Below are 21893 nucleotides of genomic sequence, written 5' to 3'. Positions count from 1 at the left end.
GTCTTAAGGGTTTAGAAATCATCTTTATGACTTAATTAAAATTCTTTGACATTAAAAAAATAAATAAATAAAAGATTTGCTATTTCCATGTGGAATTCTTAGGCAATGCACAATGGGATGGCACTGACTTTCTGATGATTTTAGCTCTGAGCAAATAGGCTGCTTTAGTCCCTAATATGTAAAGGTTTCTTGGGGGCCCTTCATTTATTTAATTTTATTTTCTACAAGATAAACTCAAATTTGAGTATATTTAGATTTCAGCAAAGATGACATGGAAAAGATTGAGAAATCGTTCTTTTTGCTGCAACATGGATGGCACTGGAGGAGATAATGCTAAGTGAAATAAGTCAAGCAGAGAAAGACAATTATCATATGGTTTCTCTCATCTATGGAACATAAGAACTAGGAAGATCGGTAGGAGAAGAAAGGGATAAAGAAGGGGGGGTAATTAGAAGAGGGAATGAAGCATGAGAGACTATGGACTCTGAGAAACAAACTGAGGGCTGCAGAGGGGAGAGGGGTGGGGGAATGGGATTGGCTGGTGATGGGTAGTAAGGAGGGCACGTGTTGCATGGTGCACTGGGTGTTATACGCAACTAATGAATCATCGAACCTTACATCAAAAACCAGGGATGTACTGTATGGTGACTAACATAATAAAAATATTATAATAAAAAAAAGAAAAAAGAAAAAAAATGACATGGAAAAGAAACCACAAAAAATTATAATCAGGGAAGCCCCTTTATATTAATAAAACAACAATAATAATAAAATTGAAGATAATGGATAATATTTTCAGTGCTTTAACCATGTGCCAGGTGCTATACTAAATTCTTTTTTTAATTATCTCATTTAGTCCTCCTAAGAACCCTATAAAGCAAGTGCTATAATAATCTCTACCTTATAGATGAGGATGCCAGGAGCAGAAAAATTAAGTTATTGTCTCACTACCTTAAGATTTTGTAACTATAGTAAGTTCTGGAGCTGGGCACCAAACTGAGAACAAAATCCACATTCTATTTTCTTAACATAATGCAATGTTGTCTCCTTTCAGAAGTACATGGGTTAACTAACACTCACAGTTCTTTAAAAAAAAAAAAAGAAAGAAGAAAGAAGAAACAAAGAAAGAAAGACAAAAAAACCCTTTCAGAGCCTCCACTCTGAAAGGACACTGCTGCTTCTGATGATAATTGAGTATGAGACTGAGTACAGAATTACACTCCAGGCTGGAGGATTATACTTCTATCAGGATTTACACAGCTGGAGCAAGGTAATTCTCCCTCTTTCTGTTTTAACAATAAAATGTCTTCAGTAAAATAGGTAAGCGATACAGGTAAACCTGCATATATAGAATATTTTGTATTTCATCAAAGGAGAGGACATGTAGATTGTGGGTCTTTCGCTGGGATGCCACCACACCATATGAAAAAGCCAAACACAATTGTGTGTTGTAAAATACTTCCTTGATGTTATCAAATGTTCTCATTACCTATCAGGGATCATTTGCCACTTAATTCTATTCTGATTTTTCACATTTTCTGTTGTCTGAAATGTAAACATCACTGCTTATGCTGGTTCCTTAAAAGTACTTAGGACTCTCACCAGTTAGAATCTTCACATAAATTATACTTAAATCTGAACTATATTTCTCCCCTAAATATTTAAGCACATAAATAAACTCTAACCATCCTGGCTGTCATTTTAAACTATTTGGCATTTATTGTTTTGAAGAGAAAAAAAGGTCAGATATATCAAATCTGCATTTGTACTTCTTAACATTTTTCTCCAACTAGATTCTTCCAAATTGTGGTATTGAGACTGATACTAAGAGGAAGGAAGGAAGGAAGGAAGGAAGGAAGGAAGGAAGGAAGGAAGGAAGGAAGGAAGGAAGGAAGGAAGGAAGGAAGGAAGAAGGAAGGGAGGCAGGAGGGAGGGAGGGATCGAGGGAGGGAGGGAGAAAGGAAGAGAGAAAGAAAAGGGGAGGGAAGAGAAGAGGAAAGGAGAGAAAAAAGAAAAGAAAGGAGAAAAGAAAGGGAGAAAGAAGGGAAGGAGTGGGGAGGAGGGGAGAGGAGAGGGAGGGAGGTGTGGGTAATGAGGGGCTGGAGCACGTAAGGAAAGGCAGCATTTGTGGACTGCACGGCACGGTGATCTATGTTTAGCATGACCTCTGGTCACACTTCATGGAACAGTTAGAGACCATCTGGCCCTACTCCTGGGCTCTCCGTCCTTGTCCTTTGCCCCTGCCTAGAACCTCTACACATCTGTCTTCTTGTCTCAGGGAAGGGAGCGGTGTTCTTTCTCTCTAGTTACTCCTGCCTGTGGTTCTGCCCATTCCTAGCTTGGAGCTGCAATAACCCAAGGTTTCTCAGTTAAGAGGTTCACTGTGCTCCAAGATCAGACCACAGTGGTGGAAACTTGGCCTCATTTGAAGTCCACCCCTTAAAAGGAGAGGCATCCGGAGGAAAGAAGCAAGCATGATGAGGCCTCTGAAAATCAGAGTTTGTGAGAAAGAGCGCCAAGGGGGGGGGCTAGAGATGCCCCGTTCCTTCACAGCACTCCTCATTGTTTCTTATTATAGATTTATGTGTTCATTTGCACATTTAATATGCCTGCCTCGCCAGTCTGTAAGCCCCGAGGGGGCAAAGCGCTGGTCTGTTTTGTTCAACGCGGTCTGTGCAGCACCTAGCACAGGGACTGACACACGGAAACTCCTCAATCATTACCTGCTGAATTAACAATTAAAAAAAAGAGAGAGAGAGAGAAAGCAAGAAAGAGAGGAAAAAGAGAAAGAGGAGGAGACAAAGGAAATTATCCAGGATATGTGGGATAACTGACTTCATATGTTTGAAGGGCCCTCATGCTGGAGAACAGACAATACTTGAAGGCAGAATGACAACCACAAGCAGGAGCAAGAAGACCTAGAGATAACAGGCGTACAGTTAAACAGGCAGGGACTCAAATACTAGATCCTTCTCTTACTAGCTATGTGACCACCTCTCTGAGCCTCAATATATCTGGAAATGGGAGTAATACTAAAATCAACCCTGTTAGAGTAAATAGAGTAATCTGTGTAAAACTGCTCAGTGGTAGTTGTTATTAGGATTAAGTTACAGAGGAGTAGAATGCAGCCACTATTCAACATTTTCCCAACAGTTCTGTCCAGCAAGCACTGGGCAGCCTCATAAAATAGTGATCCCCACCTCCCAGAAATATTTAAAAGGATAAGGCAGCAAAAACTCTATTTTAAGAAGCAGACAGGGCCTGGATGGAATGCATCCAAGGCGGGGAGAAGAGTCCACACTGTCTAGATTGAGCGGTCTTGCTACGCAATTATCCCCTCCCTTGCTGTTCCTCAAACCTCCTTTTTCTTCAGTTTTCTCTCCTGATTTTATTAAGAAGGCTCATCCTTAACACATCTTTTCTTTCTTCTGCTAAATCTTCTAACATCATTGACATTTCATTCTCTTGGTCATCTCTTCTTCCTTTCACAAACCGAACAACTACATAAGCACATTTTTCTGCGATTTCTTGAGCACTCCCGCTAAACTTCCTTCTGCCTCTGCCTGCTCTCCAGAAGGCTCTGGGACAAACACAAGGCCTTTCCACTCCATCTTTGGAACATCTGTCTCCCTTAGCTTCCATGACACCACAATCCAGTGGCCTCTCTTCCTTCTTATAAGTTCTTTCTAGTGATGTCATTGACTCCATTCCATCGTGAAATTATGAACTTTTCTAAATCCAAGGTGTGACCTTCCTTCCTTTTTCTTCTTCCACAGGAAAATGCATCTGTTCTCAAGAATTAAACCACCAGGTCCATATAAATAATTCCCACATTGATATCTTCCACCTGGACCTCTTACCCATCCTTGCTTCTGTTCCCTATCCTCACGTGCATTCCAGATAACCTGCTCTTCAGATGGAGGCCCACAAAACAGTCATCATGTCAGGTGCTCTCCCCCCAAACCAGATGCTCTTCCCAACTGTCTTCTCTTCAGTAATACCACCGGGCTGCAGGGCCCCCAGGTCAAACCCTGGGACCTTTGACTTCTTTCTTCTTGTTCCCCTTATATCTGCGCGTCTTTTGGCCCAGCTCTGAGTCTGTCACTCCTGAGCCAGTACAACAGCCAGTACGAGGCTCCAAAGCAACTGCAGCAATCTGTGTAGTCTGGGACTGAGACACAACCAAACAACACTTCTTCAAGAATCTGCAGTCAACATGCATTCTCCTACTCAAAAACTAAATACTTTCTGATTTCTTCAGCATCAAATGTAAGTTCCTGATTCAATAAGCCAGCCTTCCCTCTAACTCGGATTATCTGACTCAGCACCCAGCCTCTCAACCCCCAGGATTCCTTAGCCTTCTCTGCTCTGGCTATTCCCCCTTTGTTGCGCGCGCGCACACACACACACACATACAGTGTCTCTCTCTCTCTCTCTCTCTCTCTCTCTCTCTGTCTTACTCTCTGTCTCTCTCTCACCAACAGTTGTTCCTCCTCCGGGTGTTATTTTGTGCTATCGCCCTAATTTGTAAGGTCCTTTGCCCTTCTCTTTTCTCTAATTCTGTACTCCTTCCAAGACCCCATTTCTCAAATAACCTCCTTCTGGAAGTTGTTTCTAACTCACTTCTATCACAATCCCAAAAGAAAAACCATCATTCTCAGCACATATCCTTTGACCTGACCCCCTGCCAAAAGGCAATAAGCTTATTCTTTCTAAAATTCCCGAGCTATAATTTTCTGTCTTAGAGAAACTTCACCCCTCCTACCAGGCACTGAGCAAGTAGAATTCATCAGCCTTTCAGGGAATGGTTTTTGAGATCTGGAGGAACAGAACAAAACTCTCTCTAATCGCCGCAGCAGGAGCTGACATCTCCAGGCTTGCCCTGAACCACTACAGCCGTCTGCATCCTTTCTTCGGCAGCAAGGGCTGCTGTTCCCTGGAGTTATTGATTACCATGCCATGTTTGCCGTTTCTCTCCCAACTAGTTGGTGAACTCCTGGGAGAAACAGACTGAACTCCATTCAACTTGGTAAGTGCTCAAAAAAAAAAAAAGTGAACCAATAAATAAGCATTTCTTCAGGCAAAAGTCCAAATGTATAGATTCTCATACAGAGGATTCCCTTGTGTAATTTCTGTTGGGTGAGCACGGCTCACACAGCTCTAGATGGTGTATCTGGAGATAAGCCAACATGGCCGCGATCTCAAAGTTCATTTTATAGGCTCTCAGCCATGATAAAGGAATAAACAGCTGTAAAACTGGACAAAATATATGAAAAAACTGTTTTCATGGGATAATCAGTAGCACCAGGGAAAAGGAAAATAAATGTGGGAGGCCCTAGCACTGTCCTGATTTTCTGCCTGGAAGCATTTACCACACCTTGACATGGGAAGGAGGGAACGAAAGAAAAATATTGTTGATGGAAACTCTGATTCCAAAAAGCAATGAGGGACTTCTGGTGCAGCAAGATGGAGTAAGTCCACTAAATTCTATTTATCCACCTACTTACAACAAAGAACTCTGAACAAAATACAAAAAAAAAAAACAACTATTAAGGGACTCCGAAAAATAAAACCAGGAATATTGAGGAAGAGAATCAAAATCTAGAAAAGCAATCCATATGGAGGTGAGTTTTCTGTTTTTACCTCTTTTGTCTTGCATCTATGAACCAAATGTTGGCACCCAGCAAAGCTAGGCTGATGGTACCATGGGCAGGTAAAATGCCCACAGAAATCTCTTTTTTCTGGCCAAAAGGCCAGGAAAAGGAGTCTTGTGATCCAGAGAGTATGGAGGGCAATCTCTACTTCTTTGTTTTTTCTTCCTTTTTTCTCCCTCTCAGCTTATGATAGTGAACTCTCAGCACAGTCAGCGTAGCTGGCAATATCAGCAGCCACAACTCTACTAGAGACCCTACTAGGGATCACATCTTTCAGGCCAGGGGCTTGGGAAAAGGGGCACTTCAGGCCAGAGTATGGAGAGAATCCCTGATTTGTTTCTCTTTATTATCTCTCCATGTTGCCCAAGGACAGCCCCAGTTGCACAAACTGTGCAGAAGTAGTACCGACAGGTAAAACTGACCTTAAGGAGAATTCCAGAGGGGAGAGACAGAAATATGCTAATTCTGTGAAGCAACTGGCCTGGGGTCCCAGCTCATCTCTGGGCAGCACATGTAGGGACAAACTCAAAGCAGCATAATAAAGGCTTTAAGAAAAAAACTGAAATTTAAAATACACCCAGGTCTCAGACCAAACAACATGATGTTCAATCATGGATATGATGTAAAATTACTCAATATACAAAAGCAAAACAAAATAAAATAAAACAAATGACCGATTAGGTTTTTATATTTAAATTTTGTTAATTATCATACAGTGCAATATTGGTTCCTGGAGTAGAATTCAGTGATTCATCACTTACATACAACACCCACTGCTCATCATAACAAGTGTCCTCCTTAATACCCTCACCCATCTAGGCCGTCACCCACCCACCTGTCTCCATTGACCCTCAGTTTGTTCTCTATAGTTAAGAGCCACTTAGGGCTTGTTTACCCCTCTCTTTTTTTCTTTTCCCCCTTCCCATATGTTCATCTGTTTTGTTTCTTAAATTCCACATATGAGTGAGATCATATGGTATTTGTCTTTCTCTGACTTATTTCACTTAGCATAATACACTCTAGCTCCACTCATATTATTGCAAATGGCAAGATTTCATTCTTTCCGATGGCTGAATAACTACTGAGAGAGCCCAAAGGTCCACTGACTGATGACTAGATAAAGAAGATTTGGTACAGATATACAATGAAATATTATTCAGCCATTATTATTCAGCCAACTCTTAAAGGTAAATATAATCAACAAACGCCAATGACAAGACGATCCAGATGTTGAAATGATTTCAAAGACTTTAAAGAAGCTGTCTGTTATAACTGTGTTCCAAGAGGGAAAAGTAAACATTCTAGAAAATTGATGAAAAGGTAGTTCTAACTAGAGAAATAGAAATTATTTTTAAAAATAGAAAATTTTGGGTGCCTGGGTCACTCAGTCAGTTAAGCGTCTGTCTTCGGCTCAGGTCATGATCCCAGGGTCCTGGGATGGAGTCCCACATCAGGCTCCCTGCTCAGCAGGGAGTTTGCTTCTCACTCTGCCCCTCCCCCCTGCTCATACTCTCTTTCTCTCCCTCTCTCTCTCAATAAAATCTTCAAAAAATAAAAAAATAGAAAATTCTAATTGAAAAATACAATATCTAATATTAAAAATTATAGCAAAATGGAAACACAGGAAGAATCAGTAAACTCGAAGATAGATTTCAGAACCTGTCCAATCTGCAGAACTGAGAGAAAAAAGTTGAGTTGAAAAGAGAAATTAACAGAGTCTTGAGAGAATGTGAGACAGTAGCAAAAGATCTAAAAGTTGTGTAACTGCAGTCCCAGAGGAGGGGAGAATGGTATTTGTGCAGAAAAAAATGAGGAAATAATGGCTGAAAATTCACCAGATTTTATAAAAGATGTAAACTTACAGATTCAAGAATCTCAACAGACGGCAAACCATGCACAGACTCATCACAATCTAATATAGTCAAATAATCAAACTTCTGAAAACTAAAGACAAAGAAAAAATCTTGAAAACAGCTACATAAAGAGAAGAACAATTTAATGGCAGAATGCTTATCAGAAACTATAAAGGACAGAGGAACAGCATTCTTAAAGTGTAAAAAGAAAAGACTTGGCAACCCACATTTCAGAAGTAAAGGTGAAATAAGGACATTCTCAGATAAAGGAAAACTAAGCTAATTTGTTGTCAGGAGAACTACTCTAAAAGAAATGAAAAAGGAAGTTCTTCAGGTTGAAGGAAAATAATAAAATAGGGAAATTGGAACTTCAGAAAACAAGGAAGAGTAAGAAAAATGTTATGTATCTGGGTAAATATAAAGGACTAGTTTTCTCTTAAATTATGTAAAATATGTATAACTGTTAAAAGCTATATATATACATATATATGTATGTGTATACATATATATGTATATATATAATCAAGCAGAGTTTTTAATTATGTAGATATCGCACACAGGACAACTATAACAAAGGGAGAGGGTAAAGGGACCTATATGGTTATAAGGCTCTATATTTATTTAAAGTACTAAAATGTCAACTCAAAGTAGACTGTGAGAGTTTATATATACATATACATGATATATAGGTATGTATATATGTATATATAACTATAACATACATATATACACAAATACAACATATATATGTAATGTCTAAAGCAACCACTAAAATAATAATACAAACATAAAGCCAAAAAACCAATAGATAAATTGAAACTGAAATACTAAAAAATATTCAAATAACCCAAAAGATGTCAAGAAAGGAAAAAGAGAAGAACCAAAAACAGAAAGACAAACAAACAAAAACAAAGACAAAATGGTAGACCTAAATCCAACCATATCAAATATAACATTAAATACAAGTGGCCTAAAAGACCAAGTAAAATACAAAGACTGTAAGATTAACTTTTTAAAAATCACACAATATTTAGCAGTATGTTTTCTATAAGGAACTCACTGTAAATATAAAGATATAAATTAAAAGTAAGATGATGGAACAGATATACCACATAAGCAATAATCAAAAGAAACCTAAGAGGTTATATTAATATCAATCAAAATAAATTTCGAAATATGAGTATCACCAAGGATAAGAAGACATATTACACAATCATAAAGGAGTCAGATCATCAAGAAATGAGTCAATCCCAAATGTGTAGGCACCTAATAAACTTCTCAAACTCAACACCCAAAAAACAAATAATCCAGTCAATAAATGTCCAGAAGACATGAACAGACACTTCTCCAAAGAAGACATACCAATGGCTAACAGACACATGAAAAAATGTTCAAAATCACTAGCCATAAGGGAAATACAAATCAAAACCACAATGAGATACCACCTTACACCAGTTAGAATGGCAAAAATTAACAAGACAGGAAATAACAAGTGTTGGCAAGGATGTGGAAAAAATGGAACCCTATTACACTGTTGGTGGGAATGCAAGCTGGTACAGCCACCCTGGAAAACAGTATGGAGGTTCCTCAAGATGTTAAAGAGAGAGCTATCCTACGACCCAGCAATTGCACCACTAGATATTTACCCCAAAGATACACATGTAGTGAAAAGAAGGGGCAAATGCAGCCCAATGTTTATAGCAACAATGTCCACAATACCCAACCTGTAGAAGGAGCTGTGATGTCCTTCAACAGATGAATGGATAAAGAAGATGTGGTTCATATATACAATGGAATATTGCTCAGCCATCAGAAAGGATGAATACCCACCATTTGCATCAACATGGATGAAATTGGAGGGGATTATGCCAAGTGAAATAAGTCAAGCAGAGAAAGACAATTGTCATATGGTTTCACTCATATATGGAACATAAGGAATAGTGCAGAGGACCACAGGAAAAGGGGGGGAAACTGAATGGGAAAAAATCAGAGAAGGAGACAAACCATGAAAGACTCTGGACTCCCAGAAACAAACTGAGGGTTACAGAAGGGAGGGGGTGTGGGGATGGGGTAACCGGGTAACCAGGTGATGGGTATTAAGGAGGGTACATGTGGTGATGAGCAACTAATGAATCGCTGAACACTACATCAAAAACTAAATGATGTATTATAAGTTGGTTAACTGAACATAATAAAAAAAATACATGAAATAAAAAATGATAGAATTAAAGGAGAAGTAGACAAAACAAAACTTGGAGACTTTAGGAGTCCTCTACTGGTAATGCAAATAGCAAACAGAAAAAAATAAGTAAGGGTACAAAAGACCTGAACAATTCTATTAATCAAATTGACCTAATTGACATTGATTGAACACTCCACCAAATAATAAGAGAAAACCTTTTGAAGTGTGGAACATGGAACATTCAGCAAGGTACACCATATTCTGAAGCACAAAACAAACCCGAACAAATTTTAAATAACTAAAATCAAACCAAGTATGTTCTCAGACTATATCGGAATTAAACTAGAAATCAATAAGAGAAAGATATCTGGGAAATCCCCAAATATTCAGAAACAAAAGACACATATATAACCATGAGTCAAAAGAACATCAAACGGAAAATTTTTAAATATTTTAATTGAATAGAAAGTAAATTTCATTATAACCTAATAAAATTTATATGATGTTGCTAAACCGAGTTATTAGAGAGAATTTTTCCATTACATGCTTATAATAGAAAAAGAAGAAAGGTCTCAAATCAATGATCTAAGTTTTCACCATAAGAAACTAGTAACAGGAAGAACAATTTAAGCCCCAGGCAAACAAAATGAAGGCACAGTAATAGAATAAAAACAGAAATCAATGAAGATGAAATAAAGATAACAGAAGAAATCAGTATCACAAAAAAAAAATGTTTTTTGAAAAAAAGTCAATAAAATTGGTAAGTCTCTAGCAAGAATGACCATGAAGAAAAGAGAAAGATGACATAAATTACCAATATCAAGTATGAAAGAGGGGACAACACTACTGACACTACAGACATAAAAAATAATAGGGGGATATTATGAACAATTTAACTTGCATTAATTCAGCAACATAGATGGAATGAACCAATTTTCTGACAGATATAAAATACCAAAGTTCATTCAAAAAGAAAGAGATAATCTGAATAATCCTATAATCGTTATTATTAAATAAATATAATTAGTAATTTAAAACTTTCCAACAATGACTATACCAGGCCAAGAAGGCCTCACTGGCAAATTCTATTAAACAAAAATTCAATAAAGAAAAATCACAGTTCTATTCCAGGAAAAATAGAAGAGGAAGCATTTCACAACTCATTTTATGCACCCAGCATTACCCACACCTTAAAGCCTGTCGGAGACAAGAAAACTACAGATCAATAATCTTCACGAAGACAGATGCAGAAAATTGTCAACGAGGTATCAGTGAGCTGACCCAGCAATACATACAAAAGATAATACATCATGACCATATGGGGTTTATCCTGAGACTATGAAGCTAATTCAACACTGGAAAATTAAACACTGTGTTTCATATTTACCCCCAAAAAAGATCATATTATCTCAATGGATGCTCACTCTCGGCCAAGCCAGGCATCAGGTTACAAGGATGCTCCAGCAGCCCTACAGACAGGAATACCTGAAGAAGAAATGAGACCTCCCACCACTAGGCAGCATCAGCTTGCTAGCCTCGTGAGCAAGGCACCATGCAAGTAGATCCCGTAGCTCCAGTCAAGACTGAAGATGACTGCATCCTTGGCTGATATCTGACTGCTATCTCATGAGAGACTCGAAGCAAAAAAAAACACCTAATCAAGCTATTCCCAAATTCCTAACTCATAGGAACTATAAAAGATAAATTGTTATTATTTTGAACCACTAATTTTTTAGCTAATTTCCTATGCTATATTAGATAACCAACACAAAACAAAGCATACATTAAAACCACAAGAAGATACCACCACAATTTGACAATATCAAGTATTCTCAAGGATTCTCATACATTACTGGTGGGAGTATAAAGTGGTATAACTGCTTGTAAAAACAGTTTGTCAATTTCTTATAAAGTTAAACATACATTTACCATATAATTCAGCAATTTCAAAATCAATTTAAGACAACTGACAACATATGTCCACACAGTGGCTTTAACAGGAACTTCTTGGGATGCTGGAAGTGTTCTGCATCTCTATCTGGGTGGTAACTATATGGATGCTGTATATGTAAATTACCATCAAGCTATACATGAGATTAATACAGTCAATGTACTTCATTGTATTTGTCATCATTCAATTAAAAAAATAATTTTCTGATGTTAAAATGCAAGTTCTTATGTTCCACAGCCAAAGATTCATTTCCAGAAAAGTATGGAGTTGAGCAAAATTACTTCAATGAAAGGACCTCATTTTGAGAAACCACGGGAGAGGCCGCATAACCCCTTTTCAGGACTACTGAGCTCTTAAATGAAGCCCAACACCTGCCTCAAAATCTGGGAGCTGGTACTGCTGCTCCCCAATGCCAAGGGTTAGTTGAAATTATGAACTGATAAAGTAGAATCTCAGCACTTTTTATGATCTTGTACACATTCCTTCTTCTATAGCCTTATATATTTATTTCTGAATAATCCAGACTAAAATCTACCAAGTAGGTTATTTTACATAATGCTCACAGAGACTCCATGGGGTAGTCAAGACAAGTTCCGTATTTCCTCCTTTAGGAAAAAAAGCCACAGGGGATCAACGAGTTTAAGGAAGTTGCACAAGATGTCAAAACTAATAAAAGGCCAGTATCGTAATAGAATCTAAGTCTTCTAGCTCCTAATCTAGTGTTCCCTCCACCACAGAAAACTTACTTTAATTACCTGGGCTGAAAATGTGGAAAGGATCTATGAAGGAGACCTGCCCCTGTCCACCCTCATGAACCATATTCCAATGAAAACTGAATAAAAGATAAATAAGAGGAAAAACAGAGTTGATGGTTTAAGGTTTCCTTTTGATTTCCTCTGGCTAGTTGCCTGATTTCCTCTAAGCTTGCTAGGATTTTCTTTGTTTTTATTTTCAGATCTTCCCTTTAGCCTTTTCCTTACTCCAGGGAATTCTCACTGCCTACCTCTCCATGCACCTGTTGTTATGTAACCACAAAAGTAGAGTTCAAGAAACAAAGACTCTTAATTAACCAAGTGGTTAGATGTATCTGCCCCAACAGAGCTCTCCTCCTGCCCAGTCCGGGACTTCCCACATTCTGCAATGCCTATGTTCACCAAGTGAATCTGAGAGAATTTTCCTGGGAAAGGACCCAAGCTCATAACAGCCCAGCTGGAAAGTTCATCACAAAATTTACTGAATAAAAAAAAAAGTTGTTTTGAGAAATCTGGCTCAGCAAGAAAGGTACTAAGATACCTCCCACCCACTCCCAATCTCCCCACCAGGCGACACTCTTTTAAACTGCTCCTTCCTCACACGTTGGCCCATATGAAAAAGCCCCGGTCATCACTAGGTTAAGAAACACTGGCCACATCCTAGACAGGACAACACAATGGCTCTAAGAAAGAAGACACCCCTAGGGCTCTTTGATAAGTGTATTCACAGCTCTTGTCACATAACCTCTGGACCTATAACCATCCTCACAAAAACGTCCTAGTCTCCTTCTACTCCTAAGCAGAAATAATGTCCATGCGCATCTTTTGAAAGCAGTGGCTCAGCCATGGCTCATAAAAAATACTACCTATAAAATGCTATATGGATGCTTAACAGTCTCTTTTAGGTTGAGCCACTTTCCTGAGGCAGCCTCCTACTCAAGTCCCTGGGCTTTGTGTCTCCACAGAATCTCAAAGGTCTAATTGCTCTTAATGGGCTCATGTCCATCAACCAGTTGGCACCTTCCATCTTTCTCCTGCCTTCCACTTGACAATGAATGGTGAAACCAGAAATGTAAGGAAAGGGCACAGCTCCAGCTAATTATAACAAAGAAATTACTAGAGGTCAGTGGCCCAGCACCTCTCTGGGCATTGAAGGGCTTGAACTACACACATCGCTCTCAGTTAAGAAAGATCCACCATCTGAAAACTACTGTTCCATAATGCCTCTATCTTGTTCTTCATTACTAGACTTCATATTTTCATAAAGTTAAGGCTTGCTTTCTTTGTGTAGAAGAAAAAATAATTGGATTGTGAATATGCTGCTTGAATCTTTGAACCAAATCCAAGGTCAAAAGACCTTGGAGGATACTAGTTGATAGAAATGAAGTAAATACCACACCTCAATTCTCTTCATCCACATTTCTGTGTAAGACAATAGAAACTATCACCCTGGTCACTCTCCCCATTTCCACTAGATCCCACTACTTATCTCAGGAATTAGAAGTTAGCTGAATGGGAGCCCACAGTATTACAACTCCTGCTGCCAGGGTCACCACATGTGGTCACACATAGGGACTGCACAACTCCAGATGGCACCATTTAAATAAACTACAATGTATATGCAATTCTTGGAGTTACAGAGTATACAACCTGTACAACCAGACACTGGGGTGTTGCCGCTGCTAGGAAAAACCATATGGTTCATACTGATGGAGCACTTTTATTATGTCAGGCATTGGGTTACAAATTTACATGTATTTTCTAATTTAATTTCCATGACAACATCTTGAAATAGGAACTATTACTATTACTATTTTGCTAATGATGAAACTGGGCCTCAAAGATTTTAAGAAAATAAAAGATATTAAAGAACTTTGCCAAGTCATGGCTATCGAACACCAAATATTTGTTGCATGGCCTTCTGATGAGGATAATGTAAAGTTTTTCCTCTATTTATGTGGCTTTGTTATTTATAATCTGCATCTTGAGATGATTCCTTTACTGAAAAGAGCCCCAGTTTGAATGCAAAAAGATCTGTAGTCTTAGCCAGGACCTAGCACAACATCTAGCATCTCATAACCTCTTGATACATAAGTGAAAGTTTCTAGGTCTACCACTTTCTACCTTGAAAAAAGTCTTATCAAATAGCTGGATTCCAGTTACTCCATTTATAAAATAAAACAAATACTTGCCTTGCCTACTGTAAGATTGGAAAAAATAATAACTTTGAAAGCTCTTTATAAATTATAAAGTCCCATACAACCATAACAGGACATTAGTAATGGTTATAAAGAAAGGCTAGTGGGGGGCACCTGAATGGCTCAGTTCGGTTGAGTGTCTGCCTTCAGCTCAGGTCATGATCCTGGAGTCCTGGGATCGAGCCCCACATCAGGCTCCCCGCTCAGCGGGAAGTCTGCCTCTCCCTCTGCCCCTCACCCTGCTCATGCTCTCTCTCTCTCTCTCTCTCTCAAATAAATAAATAAATAAATAAATAAATAAATAAATAAAATCTTTTTTAAAATGAAATAAAGAAAGGCAAAATGTCTTTATGAATTAGGCTGGGCAAATTCTTACGAACTGAGGTTATCTGGCAGTAATCCTAAGAGTGGCCGGGGCTACCACTTCTGCTGATACAACTCTCCCTCTCTTCCTCTCCCACCTGCAGGCCTTGTCCTTCAGAAGAACGCTTCCTTATAAAAACATTCAGTTTTATTAATGGTAACACCCTCCTCCCACACCATGCACACAAACCCCTCATGGGCTGTCCTTCTTTTTCTTTTGTAAATTTGTGAAAAGATCAAATGGATTTAGATAAGTTTCATCTCTCTAACAGCCATATACATATATATATATGTAGTCTCAGTATGTCAAAGGGTTTTCAAGTAGCCAGTAGGAGTCCACCAAATCTAGAACTGATCTCATCTTCTCAAGACCCAGGTATCTCCTGTCCTGCCCAATAGCTTGATGACACACACACACACACACATACACACACGAGAGACGCGTCTCAAATGCATAATGCTCTGCGGGTATGCCTCCTCCCCAACAGATAGACAGACAATATCCAAGAGAAATACTCTGTGTCAGTCTGGGGGCAGAGATAAATAAACCCAGTAATTTCAAAATATTTTTTTCACTAACAATCTTCTCTGTAAGCACATCCCATCCAATTTCAAAGATACGTATGCAATTCTTATCTTTTCCTACTGGAAACACCAATATCCAAAGTCTCTTGAGAGTTGGATCCTGAAAGATCCTGATTCCTGCTGCTATTCCCCATCCCAGCTTTCCTACCTGTTGTGGCTTCTCAACATTTCCAAATATAAAACTGATTAATTATGAATGCTATGGCTTATCTGACCCACATCTCACCTTACTCTTTGCTCCTTTGGAATTCCATTCCATAGTGAGAGGAATATCAATTTCAGAAAATAAGGTTTCCCTGACATCCACCCTGAAGTTTCCTTCTGCAAGTCTCATTCATCCTGTTACTTCTATGGGCCACACTATGTAACTCCTCTCCCTCTTCAGAGATTTGTAGATTGTTACCATGGCTTTCCCTTCACTGCCACTTCACTCAGCCCTATATATTTAATTCTTTTCATCTTTCACCATAAATTGGTCCCTTCAACTCTTAAATCAGCTCTCTGCTCTTCTCTGGACTAGTTCCAACTCTCACAATTCACCTCCAATAACTGATATTCCTTCTGGGAGCTCTAATTTCCTTTCTATCTTCCTTGGCTCTCTTTGCCCTCTCCAGAAATAAAATCGGAAGGGACTGAAAGATATGTGAGGTCAAGGGTCAAGTGTATTGCATTGCATACATCTACTTTAAGTTTCTCAGGCCTCTCCATAGTACATGTAAAATCCCCAGTCATATATCCCCTTTCCTGGAGTGAGAGGGGGCTGCTTATAGAGAAACAGGCCCTCCTACCCCACAAGTCAATATCCTCTAGGCCTCTGCCTGGGGGATAGCAGAACCAAGATGTCAAAACATCCACAAAACAAGTTACAAAGTAGGGCTGAGAGCAATGTGGCAGACATCTCTTCTGAGATTTGGACTGTCCCAGAATGGTGCACCAAAATTCATACAGTCTCAGCAATGGCGTTTCTACCCTTCTACCCTTTCTACTCTCCATGAATGAGTGCTTTGAAATACTGATCCCATTTATGAATTCAAAGCAACCCAAGAAGAAAAAGCATTTGCATGTCACGCATTATGAGGCATTATGAGGCCTCTCAGACATCCCAAACCACAAGCAATACAAAGTTACTGCTTTATCCTGACTGGGTGCTTTTCCATTTCAATAACATTCCTAGTCATGGTCTTGTTCAGCTTCAGGAAGCTATCTTCAGTCTGAGACAAATGGGTTGCTGCAGGCCACTCACCACAATGGACACAGGCAGAACACCCCTCCTCTCCTCTCCCCTCCTGACAGTTAGCCCCATCAGCATGTCTGTGCCCCTCTAGACCAGACCACTGGTCATTTGGGCAGAAGCAGGGAGAACAAGCTGAGTTGTGCCTATTTTCCCTTTGTATACTTGAAAATCCTATGTAACGGGGAGTTAAATGCCTTTTCTACAACACGAGCCTACAGAAAAAGAATAAACCCATTTCCTCAAATGCAATAAATAGTAAAATCAATCCAAGTGTAAGAACCTAAGCTTGAATTTTCACACAGGAAAGTGAATGGAACCACATGATATATGCTGCCCCAAAGATGAAACTTGATATAGCAGGGTGTGTCCACTTCCTCCATGGGGAGGTCTGCAGTGGAAACCGTATTCGAATGAGGCTGGGGAGGCAGTGGTAAAGCAAGAGGCTAGTCCTGCATGGCCAGCCGCCTAGCTGAAAACAGCATATGCCTCAGAGCAGGAGAACCCAGCCTGTTCCAAGTGTGATCACCACAAGGCCCCAAGTGCTTTTCAATAAGCTGTCTGTCTCTCTGGAGGTCATGGGGAGCTCATCCAGTTACACTTAGTGTCTTATTTGATCCCATCAATAATCATTTGATCCCAATGCTGCTGAAAAATGCTTGGCCAAAATTTCTAGGCTTTTAATGACAGAATCCTGGCTCTTTCTGAAAACAGCATTGCTAGATGTGTCAAATGATGCATAAGGCCTTGGTCCAAATGCCAAATGGACTACGATGCTGAGGGAGGACTTGGGACACTCATAGAGCTTCCCTACTGTCCGTAGCAGAGCAGCTCTTGAAGCACACTCCTCTCTACGGGAAACTCCCCTGCTCAGCAGCTTCAACTCTTTATCTAAGACTTGAGTATATTCTTCAAATGCACTAAGCATGTGACTCTTCAGACACCCACTGATAACTTCATGCCCCCTGCCTGTTTACAGTAGGCAAGTTCGGGGCTACGGAAAGGACCCCTTTTATCTGTCACCAACATCTCACAATAGCTGATCTAGACTGCTGGGCCTATGGTCATTTGACAAGAGGTGACAGGAAAGCTCCAGAGATATCATAGACATGAAAGGAGAAGAAAACCCACATTCCCAGAGGAGTCATTTTCATATCCATCACAATCACGTCAGGCGCTAGAAGAGAATGTTGCATGTACAGGCCACAGAAGCCATGCTGACATTAAAGCACAGCTGTCCTTCACAAAAATATCTGTGGTGAGACAACAGTATTGGTCTCCTACCTCATTTCACAGAAGGCACCATCAAACTCATCAGACCCTGCCTCTTACTGTAAACTCTGCCTCTTAAGATAAATTCCAGCACTGAACACAAAGGGGTCATTTGTGGTGCCAATGACACCAATGCTAGTACTGAAATATGCATCCAGACTCTGTTTCCCTTGGGGAACACATACCAGAATGTTTTTGGGGGCAATGACTGAAGCACATCAGCTTCTAAATATCCCTGCTGCAGGAGAGTACTGGGCATGTGTGGGAGTATATGTGTGTGCTGGGACAAGCATGGCAGATACTTGTAGCTCTACAGCAGGCTCTTTTCAGTGCTCTCCATCCAATTAATACTAGACATTAGTAACCAGTGGAGCATAAAAATTTCATTTATTTCTGATGATGAGAATGATATAAAAGATGCTGGGTTTGCTCAATGGAATTAGTGTAGGCTTTTAAAAGGCATGATTTCTTTTCTGTGCTTTCTCATTCATTTACATTGTATATTTTATTCACTGAGCCTTTCCCCAGTGGTCTTAGGAGAGAAACATCCATTCAAAACCACCTGGTTTTCCAGTCAAAGAATACTGTGGGAAGAGTTAGAAGTAAGTGCCTGCACACATCCCCAACTCAGTGAATAAGAGAAGAAAATGAGAGTAAATGAAACAGAAACCTCATTTCAGGAGTCTCCAGCAGAGAGATCTGCAGTGAAACAGGCCTGCCAGAGACTGTCACCCAGAGCTGCCGCTGCTGCGGACATTCAAGCTAAGAATTAGAGGGGTTGGTGGCAGGCCGGGGGGGGGGCAGAAGAAGAAAGGGAATTCACTATTGTCTCTCCTGGCTTCACAGTGACTCCCTCAAAGGGAGACAATCTTGGCAACTTTGCTCCCTCTCTTCACATCTCCCTCCTGTCCCGTGTTCCTTATAGTTCCTCTGGGGCTCTCCCAACAACATCTGAGAGGAAAAACAAGAGGCTGAGAGTGGACAGCACACTGGGGTTGGCAAAAGGGGGCAGAATGAATTAATGAAGAGGCAATCCTTAGGTAAGCCAACATTTGAAAGGGAGAGCTAGATAGAATTCAACAAGATGAAGAGTTCTACATTCTCTGAGAAAATGTACCACATTTCCCACATCTGTGATGGCCAGGAAGAGGAACAAGGGAAAGGGAAGATGGACAACAGTCTTGAGATCTAGAGCTAAGCTTGGAACACAGAAGTAATACGGACATTTCAACCATTCCAGGGCCCCGTATTAGAAGGGCATCCAATTTTGGCTGGAACCCCATGTAAGTCGGTAGAAAGAGGTATTCTGCCAGGAACAGAAAACTTTTCTCCCAACTTGGTTGCTGGAGAGGAAGGAAAACCCTTGGGGAGTGACTGTGTTCAAGAAGAAAATAAGAAAATATGGTCTAACCCGGGGGGAGGATTTTGCAGAAGGAGAGAAAGCACTAAGAACCAGAGGCTGGGATTTTGGAAACAGGGATTAGTTGACTGTGGTTGCAAATTGATGCGTCTAAAAATACAAATCCCGACATGTTCAGGCGGGAACTGCTCACCGGTCCCCAAGATCTGGAAGAGAAGGCGGGGCTGGGAGGCGCGGATCGCCGCGGACAGCTTTCCCTCTCTGCCCACTTCCGAAGCCTTCTTCTCCGGCATCAGGCGGATCCTCAGCCGCCCCTCGCCATGGCGAATCCACCAGCTGAACAGCTCGCTAAGGTTGAACTGGAGCAGTCCCACAGTTGCCTCCTCTGGGGGCCCGACGCACCCCTCAAGGATAGCCTCCTCTCCCAGCTCCAGCACCAGCTGCTTGGCGCGCCGGAGCTTGCGAACCGAGCCGCCCTTCAGCACCCTGGTCAGCGTCCGTGCCTGGGCCGGGGCTGGCGAGCTGGCGCTTTCTGTCCAGGAGACCCAGGGCGGTGGCCCCACCAGCCGAAGTAGTGGGGCGCAGTCTAGAGCCAGCGAGCCATGCACCTCCGTCCGGCCAGCCCTCGGCTCCAACGAGGACGAAGGCGGCAGCAGCAGGTCCCGGGCATAGACACGGAAGAGCGAGGGCACCACAAAGTCCACCGCCAGGCTCTTCCTCTGCAGACGTGAGTAGCTGAGCGGCTCCCGAGGCTGCAGAGCCGGCCCCAGGGCGGGTGAGCGCACGAGCTGGCCAGTCTCAGTCCCGGTCTCTGTCCCTGTCCCGGTCCCGGAGCCCGAGGCTGCCACTGAAAGCAGCGGCAGCAGCAGCCCTAGGAGCCCTAACGATCCCATCCCAGTGGAGAAGGGTTGTTTATACTAGTCTCCCCACTATCTGGGATCCAGCCTCGCCCTTCACTTCTCCTCAAATGAGAAGGGTCTCCGAATAGTCTTTAGTCCTGAAACGCTCTTTCCACCTGATCTCTGGGGGATTATGCGTGCACTCGATTCTCTCGCTTTCCTCCAACTGCAAGGAGGCAAACAGGAGTCTCAATAAAATGGGGCTGGAAGCTCAGGGGCGTGTCAAGAGACCCTGAGCGCCTCGGGCTCAGCAGCTGGGACCTTGGGCTTCTGGAGCACCACGACGAGTGCCGCGCCTTCGTCTGTACTTGCTGCGCTCCGGAACAAGAGGAACTACTATGGTTGAAGGGAGGCGGCAATGGGGTGCTGTCCTCTCCTGCCCCCCGCGGCTTCAGCTGTGGTCTGTCTGCTCTCCAGCAGCCTCCAATCCTCCGCAACTTTCCAGCTGGGAACGATGGCTCCAAGCGTTCTGCCGTCCTAGCTCCTTCCTCTGTACTCCTTTTGGCTTCTGAGCTCCTCTCCCTTAGTGTAGGGGAAAACCGGGGGCAGGGGTTGCTTTCTCGCACACCCTCCTGCAACCCTCCGCAGCGGGAAGTCTGCGGATTGCACTGCTCGCTGAACTTCTGGGCTTGAATTGAGCCCCCGCGCTGTGAAGCGGAGGCTCACGCCGCCGCCGTGCCAAGTTTGCAGCGTCCTTGCTCTCCCGCGTCTCGTCTGCTCAGACTTCTCAGGCAACGAAGCGGCCCCGGCGGCAGCAACCGAATGAAAGCATTCCGGGCAAGAGAGCCCGAAATCTTGCTGCCCCCTCCTCAACCACTGGCAGCCGCCCCCCACCCTCCAGCTTCGGGTGGCTGAGCAGAGGGCGGCCGAAAGGCGCCTTTGCGCTCTGCGACCCTGCGGACAGCGGCGACGGGATGTGCCAGCTGCTACCTCCGCTGCCGCCCCCAGAGCCGCTGGTTCGCATCTGCCTGGGCGCCCGCCACTAGCAGCTGGCGGAGTCGCGAGCTCGCGCCGAGAGGGGGCGGGACCGCGCCGAGGGCGGAGCTCGAACACCAACTCCGCGCTGCTGCCAGGTTCACGCAGGCCCGCCCCGCCCCCTCACACCCGCCAACCAATGGCGCAGCGAGATAGGATCTATGCAAATCTGCAGAGGCCTCGGCATTCATTGAGAAAAGCACGGGGCCCGCCCCGCCCTCCCTCTATCCCTCTCCCCTCTCTCCTTCCCTTCCTCCAGATTCCCTGCCCTATTTCTCTGCTGTGTGAACAGGAGCGTGTTTTGGATAAATGCGAGGATTGGAAGAGGCCTTTGCAATCAAGCACTCTCCGTAATTATGCATTTAAGAGATTAAATGGCGACTTCAGAAAATCTGGTTCTGGAATAAAAGTGGAGGCGAGGGGAAGGGAGGAGTGGGAGGAGAGGCAGCACGACATTGCCAAATCCGAGAACAGCTAGGATTAGGGCCCTGAGACAGAATCTTCTCTGACCCTTCCATTATTTAAACGCATTCCTGGGAACCTGGTGGTTCTGCCATCTACGCGAGAAAAGTTAGCAGTGTGGGGGTAGAGAGTGACGATGATCTCCAAGAGTTCTTC

At 42.2% G+C, this 21893-nt stretch overlaps 1 protein-coding gene across 2 annotated transcripts in view; it reads right to left on the bottom strand.

Moving 5' to 3' along the window:
* Positions 1-20908, bottom strand: part of ALK (ALK receptor tyrosine kinase) — a 660105-nt gene extending 639197 nt beyond the window's left edge. For both annotated transcript variants that reach the window (XM_087863752.1, XM_045809147.2), the window contains exon 1: positions 19595-20908. In XM_087863752.1, the coding sequence (XP_087719878.1) occupies positions 19595-20294 (700 nt within the window). In that variant the 5' untranslated portion in view covers positions 20295-20908. The remainder of the gene's footprint in view (positions 1-19594) is intronic.
* Positions 20909-21893: the final 985 nt, after the last annotated feature.

The sequence above is a fragment of the Ursus americanus genome, chromosome 7, assembly GCF_024610735.1.
Source record: "Ursus americanus isolate L20-20 chromosome 7, mUrsAme1.1.p, whole genome shotgun sequence".
NCBI lineage: Eukaryota > Metazoa > Chordata > Mammalia > Carnivora > Ursidae > Ursus > Ursus americanus.
The sequence above is the reverse complement of the archived record's forward strand: the minus strand, read 5'-3'. Positions and strand labels throughout refer to the sequence as shown.